Source organism: Danio aesculapii, chromosome 23 (genome assembly GCF_903798145.1).
Source record: "Danio aesculapii chromosome 23, fDanAes4.1, whole genome shotgun sequence".
Lineage (NCBI taxonomy): Eukaryota > Metazoa > Chordata > Actinopteri > Cypriniformes > Danionidae > Danio > Danio aesculapii.
The window spans coordinates 48,554,030-48,565,583 of NC_079457.1; the positions used below are offsets into that span (position 1 = coordinate 48,554,030).

At 41.8% G+C, this 11,554-nt stretch overlaps 1 protein-coding gene across 1 annotated transcript in view; it reads left to right on the forward strand.

Annotated features, from left to right (window-relative positions):
• LOC130217360 (protein sel-1 homolog 3-like) overlaps nt 1–11,018 on the forward strand; it is a 30,352-nt gene extending 19,334 nt beyond the window's left edge. Inside the window, exons 15-23 of the mRNA XM_056449457.1 lie at nt 640–816; nt 4,222–4,349; nt 4,473–4,556; nt 6,210–6,291; nt 6,385–6,460; nt 6,586–6,680; nt 7,810–7,934; nt 9,285–9,460; nt 10,672–11,018. Of these exons, the coding sequence (XP_056305432.1) occupies nt 640–816; nt 4,222–4,349; nt 4,473–4,556; nt 6,210–6,291; nt 6,385–6,460; nt 6,586–6,680; nt 7,810–7,934; nt 9,285–9,460; nt 10,672–10,874 (1,146 nt within the window). The 3' untranslated portion in view covers nt 10,875–11,018. The remainder of the gene's footprint in view (nt 1–639; nt 817–4,221; nt 4,350–4,472; nt 4,557–6,209; nt 6,292–6,384; nt 6,461–6,585; nt 6,681–7,809; nt 7,935–9,284; nt 9,461–10,671) is intronic.
• Nucleotides 11,019–11,554: the final 536 nt, after the last annotated feature.

Consider the following 11,554-nt stretch of genomic DNA (forward strand, 5'->3'; position numbering starts at 1 on the left):
GTATAGTGTGCATGGATGGGTGGATAGATGGATGAGTGTATGGACGGATGGATGGGTGTTTAGATGTATGGATAGATGGACAGTATGTTTGTATGGATGGATGGATGGATGGATGGACAATATGTTTGTATTGATGGGTGGATGGATAGTATGTGTGGATGGATGGATGGATGGATGGATGGACGGATGGATGGGTGTACGGATGGATGGATGGATGGAAAGTATGTTTGTATGAATGTATGGATGTGTAGTGTGCATGGATGGGTGGATAGATGGATGAGGTGGATGGATGAATGGGTGGATGTGTGTGTATTGATGAATGTATGGATGGATGAAATGATTGTTCTACAGATGGATGGATGAATGGATGGGTGGATATATGAATGTTGGGTGGAGGTACCGTTTGTCATTTTTACTGTTGATCATCAGTTCCAGTACGGTTTTTATATGGAGTAAATATGCTGGAATCTACATGGATTTGGATGGATATGTATTTAATTTACCTTGGCCCCTTTATTAGTACTCGTTGTGTTTTCATGTGTCGCCTGTGCAAATCAAATTTCCTAAGGGATAAATAACCTAAGGTAACCCTAACCTAAATGTTGTGATGTCTATAATGGCTCTTGTGTGTTTTCGCAGGGCTCTGTTGAAGCTCTGAATGGACTCGGATGGTATTACAGTACTATAGTAAAGGACAGAAGAAAAGCCATAGAGTACTTTGAGTTGGCGGCTCAGAACGGCAGTCGCGATGGGCTCTTCAATGTAGGCGTCTACCAGTTAAATGGTTTAAATCCTGATAAACCAGATAGAAATGAGGTGAGTTCCTGCAAATTGACCCTATATTTAATTGTCCAACATGAAAAATTGTTGTCATTTCCTCACCCTCACCATCCATACACCCTCTTTTTTTTACTCTCTTCAAAGAAATGTTCTTCAATGGCATCTTCGGTTGCTGATAAAACTATATTCAAATCAACAGCACTTGGTGTCGCTACCACTATTTAGATGACAATTGTTTCTCATCGGGACGTCTGGAAAAGAAAAATCCCCAAAGCTAGCCAGATTTGTTTAAATAATTTAGCAGTGGACATCTGAGTTTGTAATTGAACGAAACTAGAACTACTCGTCTCACATGGTCATTCATGTGCTCGGTCAGATGCTAGTGTTTATATAATGCGGTATTTTGACCGCTAATCAGTTACACGGACACTACATTTCTAGAACTTCAGTAATGAAATTAATTTCTTTCATTTCTGGTACAAATTACCACAAAGTGTTACCCAAATGTGCGTTTTAGTAGCCTAAAGGCTTCACAAACCAACTGTTGGATTGAGCTTCATTAGAAACTGTGGATTCTGACAGCAATTAAATCATCACATGGCCTCTGTGTTTGTCTAAAAACTGTAGGTAATTCAACTAAGAATTTTCATTTGGGTTGTGAGAACAAAAATACAAACTTTCTGGATTCATTCATTCATTCATTTTCTTTTTGGCGTAATCCCTATATTAACCTGGGGTCTCTACAGCGAAGTAAACCGCCAACTTATCCAGCACATGTTTTACGCATAGGATGCCCTTCCAGCTGCAAGCCATCACCGGGAAACATCCATACACACTCATTCACATACATACACTACGGACAATTTTAGCGTACCCAATTCACCTGTACCGTATGTCTTTGGACTTGTGGGGGAAACCGGAGCACCCGGAGGAAACCCACGCAAACACAAAAATGCCAACTGACCCAGCCGCGGCTCGAACCAGCAACCTTCTTACTGTGAGGCGACAGCACTACCTACTGTGCCACCACAACACCCGCTACTTTCTGGATTCATATCAAGAGAAATCCTCAGAGAAATGTTAACCATTTGAATAGGCAGTCCAGGTCTTATTAGACACACAAAAACTCCTGTCCTTTGCACAGTTGTGAAAACATGCTGAAAACAACACGATGTACCAGGGGTTCTAAACACTCAACTCAAAGGTCCAAATCGAAATTTTTATCAACAAGGCTCTGAAAAATTGGTTAAATGAAAACCTTGTGATTTTAGCAAACATGCACAAATATAAATCAACATTATAAATAAAAAATTATGCCTTTTACATTATAAACATACATTAATAACAAGTGTAAGTGTCAGAAAGCTGTGTCAGCTAATTTTTTACAAAACACAACCAGTGTTTAAAAGTAACATGGTGTAAAATGAAGAGCAGCCTAATCTGAGAAATGGCACTGTCAGTATTAGCTGACTAAACTTTTATTTCATAGTGACCTTTGACATTTCCACTCTTCTCAACTCTTGACTGTCTCATAACTTATCAAAGAGAACAGGTTTATACTGGATTGAAGCAAAATGAACACATACCTCTCTGTCTAATCGTCTTTGAAAACTCTAACTTCCTTTGTCAACTTTACTTTTCTGAAAATGACAACCTCACCCATTCAAATGCTCACTATGATGATTCTGAAGAGCAAAACCCGAATATGGCAAACGTCATTTGCTGGCTTTTCATTTCCTTAACCATTCACCATTCAGCCTCACGCAAGAAAAATATTGCATTCGTTTTCATTATGGACCATCACCAAAAAGCCATTAAAAACGAACAAGATTACAAGTTTAACAAGTCTTTTTCCACACAGCAATCCTCTACTTTTAATCCCTTACACACAATTAGTTCTCTTGAAAAAGGAAATGGACGAGTGTGCAGAGTGAATTCTCTATTGGTCCAGACTTGGTCCTGTTATATACTATTATAACTGTTAGGGTTAGTTAATAAACCAGCCCTACTGAAAAAAACAGCTTAAACCAGCCTAGGTTGGTTGGCTGGTTTTAGCTGGTTGACCAGCCTGGTTTTAGAGGGGTTTTGGCCATTTCCAGGCTGGTTTCCAACCATTTCCAGCCTGGTCCTAGCTGGTCAGGGTGGGGGATGACCAGCTAAAACCAGCTTGACCAGCCGAGCCAGGCTGGGAGCCCAGCCAAAACCAGCTATGTCCAGCTTAAACCAGGCTGGTCAAGCTGGTTTTAGCTGGTCATTTTCCAGCCTGACCAGCTAATACCAGGCTGCAAATGGTTGGAAACCAGGCTGGAAGTGGCCAAAACCCCTCTAAAACCAGGCTGGTCAACTAGCTAAAATCAGCCAACCAGGGCTGGTTTAAGCTGGATTTTTCAGCAGGGAGGGATGACCAACCCTGTTTCTGGAGATCTACATTCCTGCACATTTCAATTGCAACCCATATCGAACACACCTGCCTGTAATTATCAAGTGCTGTTCAGGTGCTAATTAATTTGTTCAGGTTCAAGTTGCAGCTGAACTCTGCAGGAAGGTAGATCTCCAGGATCAGGGTTGAGCACCCTTTCAATAAACTGTCACTGTGTCTGAAATCGCCTACTTGAGTAGGTACTAGGGTTGTCTCGATACTGGAATTCGCTACCAATCTGTACTGAAGTTTTCAACGCGTCCATTTCCTGCGAACATTTAGAGACTGTGGAGCTCGTTCTTAAACAGCGCTGATTGGCCATTGTGTTCACGTGCTCAACAGACTTGACTGTGATTGGCCGGGAAGGTCATCAGTTTACCGAACTCACCGCTGTTTACTGAGTGAAACCACAGATACAGGAACACTGGAGTGTTTTAAAGCCACGATTTATCAGCGGATCGCTTGTATGTCAGCTTACAGACAAACCATCTGATCGACGTAACTTTGAAACGCTCCAGTGTCCCTGTATCTGCGGTTACACTCAGTTAACAGCGGTGAGGATGCCCTTCCAGCTGCAACCCATCACTGGGAAACATCCATACACACTCATTCACATACATGCACTACGGACAATTTTAGCTTACCCAATACAGTATTCCAGTATTACTGAGTGTTTAAGAACGAGCTCCACAGTGGCCAAATGTTCGCAGGAAATGGACGCTTTTAAAATTTCAGTACCGATTGGTATCGAATCCCAGAATCGAGACAACCCTAGTTGGTACTACATTTAAATTTGAATTTACTACACGACCGTTGAAAAGTACGTTCTATATAGTGTGAATGTGAGTATGAATGGATTTGGGACATACTACAGCCACCATTTGTCATTCTCACATGACCTACCTGCGCAAGTTCGCTTCACTCCCATTCATGAATTCTGTCTTTAACGTACTATATACTATGGAAGTATGCAATTTCGAACACATGCATGAGTTTAAATTGCATTGATCACATTTTCCCAGACTGCAGCGTTCCAATACTTCTTGCATGCGGCTCAGTTGGGTCACGTGGACGGCGCTGTGGAGTCCGCGTCGTTCCTCTCCACTGGAACTGCCCCAGGAGTGCAGAGAAATCAAGATAAAGCTGTGATGTACGTCAGACTATCCTTCTCATCTAAACATGTCGCTTCAGTTAGTACAGCTAGTACCAGACACGACGGATTTATTGAAGAAAGGTCAGACGAAATGTTTTCTTTGGGTTTCTGTGTCTCCAGACTCCTGAAACAAGTCAGTGAGACCAATGGCCACCTAGGATTTAGAGTTAAAGAAGCTCTTCAGACGTACCAGAGAGGATCATGGTGAGAGATGGATTCATCCTTTCACCATACATTAATACACTCCATCCACTCCTTTCTCTTTCTCCTTCCCAGTGCCTATATCCTGCCCACTCATCCATCTTCATTTATCCAGCATTTTCCCTCCATTCCTCTATCCCTTTTTCACTCATCTACCCATCAGTCAATTACTTTATCCCTAAATCCCTCCATCAAACCTTCAATCACACTTCCCTCTATCTTTTTCCACCTAGGCAGTAATACATCCTTCCATCCCTTCATTCCTCCCTCAACTAACCTTCCATCTCTCCATCCTTTCCTCCCTCAGTTCATTCCTCTAGTCAGGTCATCATTCCCTCACATATACTTCTCTCTTTTCCCCAACATCCCTTCATCCTTTTCTCTCTCCCTTAACCAATTACCTTCCATGCATCCATCCATTCCTTTATCCCGACTCCACCCCTTCATTCATTTCTTCCAACCATTTATCCTTCCCTTACTCCATCAATTTATACATCTCTTCATTCATGCGTTCCTCCCTACCTCTCTTTATCTATCCACCTCCTCATCTATTTCTCCCTCCCTCTCTCAATCATCCTTCCACATATTCCTCAATTTATCCACCCCTTTATCCCATTCCCTCAGCCATTCATCTTTCCATCCATCCCTTTTTCCTTCAGCCATTCATCTTTCCATCCATCCATCTTTTCCTCAGCAATTCATCTTTACATCCACCCTCTTTCCTCATCTTTCTATCCATGACTTTTCCTCAGCCATTCATCTTTCCATCCATCCCTCTTTCCCTCAGCCATTCATCTGTCCATCCATCCCTCTTTCCCTCAGCCATTCATCTGTCCATCCATCCCTTTTTCCCTCAGCAATTCATCTTTACATCCACCCTTTCCTTCAGCAATTTATCTTTCTATCCATGACTTTTCCTCAGCCATTCATCTTTCCATCCATCCCTCTTTCCCTCAGCCATTCATCTGTCCATTCATCCCTTTTTCCCTCAGCAATTCATCTTTACATCCACCCTTTCCTTCAGCAAATCATCTTTCTATCCATGACTTTTCCTCAGCCATTCATCTTTCCATCCATCCCTCTTTCTCTCAGCCATTCATCTTTCCATCCACCCCTCTTTCTCTCAGCCATTCATCTTTCCATCCATCCCTCTTTCCCTCAGCCATTCATCTTTCCATCCATCCCTCTTTCCCTCAGCCATTCATCTTTCCATCCATCCCTCTTTCTCTCAGCCATTCATCTTTCCATCCACCCCTCTTTCTCTCAGCCATTCATCTTTCCATCCACCCCTCTTTCTCTCAGCCATTCATCTTTCCATCCATCCCTCTTTCCCTCAGCCATTCATCTTTCCATCCATCCCTCTTTCCCTCAGCCATTCATCTTTCCATTCATCCCTCTTTCCCTCAGCCATTCATCTTTCCATCCACCCCTTTCTCTCAGCCATTCATCTTTCCATCCATCCCTCTTTCCCTCAGCCATTCATCTTTACATCCATCCCTCTTTCCCTCAGCAATTCATCTTTACATCCATGACTTTCCCTCAGCCATTCATCTTTCCATCCACCCCTCTTTCTCTCAGCCATTCATCTTTCCATCCACCCCTTTGTCTTGAAATGACATATCTCTAAAAGTGTGTTTGTATTGTTTGTTGATGAAGGGATGAGGCGTTGGTGAAGTATGCCATGCTAGCAGAAACTGGTCTTGGTGTGGCACAGCACAATGCTGCCCATCTGTGTGAGGTCTGATCGTCTGCCAGTAAAACAATATCAAAATCTTCATATCATAACACAAACCTTTAACTTCATAACACCACAATATCTTGTGTGTTTTAGCTGTTAGGCCACAGTTCTGCCTGTCAGTGGAGGTATCACAACTACTCCACCTACAACCACATCCCTCAGGAAGCTGGTAGGCACTTTTACCTCAAACTGCTTTATAATCTCATATTGTTCCTCATATATATTGTCAATAAGAGCTGTCCTCTTCCTTTTCTTTGATGTCTTTAATCGTTGCCGTTTTTCTGTTTTCTGCAGGTTTGCTTCAGATGGGAGATTATTACTGTAAACAGGCTGATATGGTGAAGGCTATTGACATGTACAGTACAGCAGCATTCCATGGCAGTCCTCAGGTAAACACACACCATTTTGAACAGCTATCTTTATGGAGACTTCCTATAGATGTAGTGATTTTTATACTGTATACTCTATACACCTACCCCTAAACTCAACCCTCATAGGAAACAATCTGCACTTTTACATTTTCAAAACACTTCATTCTGTCTGATTTATGAGCCGTTTTCTTCATGGAGACTATGAGGTAAAGATTTACTGGTATTGCTATACTTGTAGGGACATTTGGTCCCTACAATGTAAGGAATCAACACAGGCTCATTCTGAAAGCGTAGCCCTGTATACATTTCTGGAGATCGCGAATTATGTAGCCAAAGCTACATATGGCTGCATTTCCTCTTTAAAGCGAACGCTACGGGGCGGGACGACGCAGTTCCTTTTCGCTCTTACTAGCTGACTGCGTACCTCCATGTGGACGGTTTTTCCGCTGTTACCAGTTTGTCCAGTGGCTCGCCGTATACGTCGGTGGATTTGTGCCATGGAGCGAAGTTGACCGCGATGATGGGGTGTTTTTAGGACTAATTGTTACTTCATGTTAACTCACAGTGCATTAACTAATGCTAACAAGTGTGAATTTGGAATATAATAAGTCATTAGTAAATGTACATGTGATGAGCCCAAGGCTCGAACCCGGGTCTCTTGTGTAGTAGACCAGTGTTTTACCGTTCAGCCACCCAATACGCCAAAAAGTTGTTTATTTAGGAAATCCAAATTCATCAAAAAGCAGCCAGGCAAAAACATAGGAAGTAGTTAACCAACATAAAGTTCCCCGTAGAGCAAAGGGTACTTTAACCAAAAACACAATTGATGAAAGGTAGTGACCAGAGGACTTACGGCAACATCGTTAACACATCAAACTCAAAAACCAAATTAAAAATGAAGACAAGAGGGTAGAATAAATAGGCTAGACTAACAAGACACAGCTGAACAGAATTACCACAAATGAACCCCAAACTGAAACACTGGGGAAAATGGCGACATCTTGTGGAGAAAACAAACAATAGCTCAGAATATGACAGTACAAGTATTGTTCGTTATTAGTTCATGTTAGTAAGTACATTAATTAATGAAACCTGATTGTAATATTAATATAATTACTATAATAACAAATATTGTGCGATTTTTCAGGGCCTCTTTAATCTGGCCATGTTAATTCAGGAGGGTTATGACGTTCCTGACACCATTCTGGATCAGATGGGAATCTCAGCAGCCGACGTAAACCGCAGCGATGTTGTGGGACGTCTGCTATACAGGTTTGGGTTTTCTATACTGTCATTTGCTTGTGTTACATAACGTCAGAAAAGGACAGGCAAAAGCCGATTCATTCGTTCATTTTCCTTCAGCTTAGTCTGTATTTCAGGGGTTGCGACAGCGGATTGAACTACCAACTATTCCAGCTTATGTATAAGTGGATGCCAGCCTACCAGCCGCAACCCAGTACTGGGAAACACCCATACACACGCCCAATTTAGTTCATCAATTCCCCTATAGTGCATGTGTTTGGACTGTGGGGGAAACTGTGTTTTAATAGTATACCTACTTTCTTCCACCATTCATTCACATCTGCAGCTGATGTCAGAACAGCAGAGTCACTTTAGAGCTAGTACATGAATAATTCTCTAGCGTAATGTCTAAAGTGATGACAACACAGCTGATTTTGCTCACATTTTAAGATTATAAAGCTGAACAACATGAAATGCCATCAGTCTACAGAGATTTCCCAGTATTTCTCTGTTGCAATCGGGAGATCACAATAATTAACCTTTAAAAAGCCAAAGCAAAGCAAACACTAGCTGATTACTATGGTATAAATACAGCACAACAACATACAAAGATAGAAATTGACTTAGAGTGTCACTTACCTGTTTAATGATGATTTGATCAGCTGAGAAAATGCTGTTTTTCGCTCCTAAGGTCTTATTATGCAGTCTCTGTCGCCACCTTGTGGTGGAAAATCAACCATCTTTGCTCTGCTCAGTATGACAGGCTGATGGATGCAGATGTGCTGAGTTTCTGAAATAATAAACAACTACATTCTCACCTAAGAAAAAACCTCAAAAGGACATTATGTTGTCCAACAGCTGCAATATTTGTCAAGCTGTAGTGAGTTTATTTATTCAGTTGCTGTCACTCTAAGGGTGGAGTAATACAGAAGAGTGAGGAGGCCGTACGAGTGCTGTTATTATGGTAATAATCGTAATTAAAAGAAATAAAATTATAATAATTAAAGTAAAAAATAATATTTGAGCATAATATTAGATCATCATATTAGAGTTCTGAAGGATTTTGTTGCACTGAAGGATTATTATTATGCACTGCAACTGATGATCAACAGTAAACATTACACATTTGACACCATCCCAACAGAGAAAAACAGCAAGAATCAAGAATGCATGATTATATGCTGTCAGCTTTGCAATCAATAAATGTAATTATAATGGAAGTCAGTAGGGCAAAAACAGCCCCAAACATAACCAAAAGGAGTCAATTTGAACACTACACAAGGTTTAAATTCACATTGACTCTAAAAAATATGTAATTCAGTGCAATTTCCTCACAGTACTATCTAGTCTCCTCATGATAATGGTGTTGTGTGTGTGCAGATGCAGGGAGTTTGAGGAGGGTGATGTAACGGCGTGTTCTCTTCTTCTGTGGTGGATCCAGCTGAGTCGAGCGTGGACGGACATCACACACAGCACTGTTCAGATGATGCTGATCGGCGGGATTTCAGTCACGCTCGTCATCTTCATGTTTACTGTGCTGTTACAAACTCTTCATGGTAAAACACTCACTATCACTCTCGGTGGTTCACTGTCCACATGAACACGGGTGTTTTAAAGGCACATTTTTTACGTGTTTCTGTTGTTTGTCCACATAAAAATGCAGGATCAGGGGATAGGGATGCACAATATTGGAAAAAAATTAATTACTACAATATTTAATTTATCTGCAATAGATATTGCGATATTGAGGATAATTTCCCCAGATGACTGAAGTAGCTTTATTTTGGAAAGGACTCATGATTTTTATGGAGCTTAAAATATGCTAAAACTATCTGGATTGGAATTAGCAAATGTAATAGGTGCTCTAGCGACAGACGCTAGAGGCCATGGTTTTTAGCCTCCTGTTAGAGCAACTGATTCCCATGCAGAAAGTCGCCAGTTCGATCCCAGCTGGAAGCGGGTTGGGTGGTGTAGGACCAGCTGGGTTACATTGGTGCTATGACCCAGATAGGAGTGAGATTTAGGGGCGTGAGTGTAACAGACGTCATCTAATGAAGTGCTGTGCAGGTAAACCTCACTCCTCGTACCTCTAAAGGTGCTCAGCGACGGACGTTAGAGGCCATGGTCTTCAGCTTCCTTGGTAGAGCAACCGATTCCCATGCGGAAAGTCGCCGGTTTGATCCCAGCTCAGAGTGTATTGGGTGGTGTAGAACCGGCAGGGTTACATTGGTGCCGTGACCCGGATGGGAGTGAGGTTTAGGGGGGTGAGCGTAAGGAGGCCAGTTAGCGAAGTGTTATGCAGGTAAACCTCACTGCGCTGACCTCTAAAGGTGCTCAAGGAACAGACACTAGAGACCATGGTCTTTAGCCTCCTTGTTAGAGCAATAGACTTCCATACAGACAGTCGCTGTTTCGATCCCAGCTTGGAGTGGGTTGGGTGGTGGAGGTTACATACGCCCCTAAAAATGTTTTGAATTTCTTAACTTGAATATTGAACATCTGAAGTTTAAGACAACTTAATTTTTTTAAGTCAGATTTTTATAGGCGTATTTTCAGACTTTTTTGGTTCTGAATTCATAGATATTGGGTTTGTAAAAATAGTTTCTTCTCTGATTGGTCAGATGGCTCTGTTCTTCTTTGATTAGTCAGATACTCTGCTCTGATTGGTCAGACTTATAAATAGGCATCATGCAAAAGTATTTCAGACCTACATAGGTTTTTACAGCCATTGAATTAATTACACTTTCATTTGTTGTTGTACCTTCAGCATGTTACTCTGCGGCTTACCAGTCCACCAGCCGATCATCAGATAGAGTTGAAGAAGCAGCATTTGATGAGCAGGACATCAATCCAGCGCAGACCAGTTCAGTTCATCAGCCTGCAGACCTTCACACATCTGATGTACTCATCTCAGTGACGGGAGTGTGTGCGTGTGTGGTCTTTACACTGTTCATGTCACATCTGCTTTGAAGAAAAGCTCAGATTATCCACACATCAGCACGCTTCTCCTCAGGCCCTGCCCAGGAACAGTAAACCGTAATTGACTTTCTTTAGGTTATTTCATCACAAGCTCTCAAATGTTTTCAGTGCAAATAAATGTATTGTGATACATCAGCCTCATCTGGAAAATGTCATTTAAAAAAACCTGAAGTCTAAGTTTTTATTAGCAGGAATCCCCCCAACGGTAGTGATTATATTATACATGTATAACCAACAAGCCATCCAGTTTAATAAATACATTTATGTTAAAAGCAACTAAGCAACATACTTGACCTGTACTGTAAATTACTTTTTAAAAAGTGGTGGAAACACCCTGCTGAAAAAAAACTGCTTAAGCCAGCCTTAGCTGGTTGACCAGCCTGGTTTTAGAGGGGTTTTGGCAATTTTCAGACTATTTCCAACCATTTCTAGCCTGGTTTTAACTGGTCAGGCTGGAAAATGACCAGCTAAAACCAGCTTGACCAGCCTGGTTTAAGCTGGACATAGCAGGTTTTGGCTGGGCTCCCAGCCTGGTTCGAATTGTCAAGCGGGTTTTAGTTGGTCATCTTCCAGCCTGTCCAGCTAAGACCAGGCTGGAAATGGCTGGAAACAAGACTGGAAATGTAAAGCCAGGCTGGTCAACCTGCTAAAACCAGCCAACCAGCCTAGGA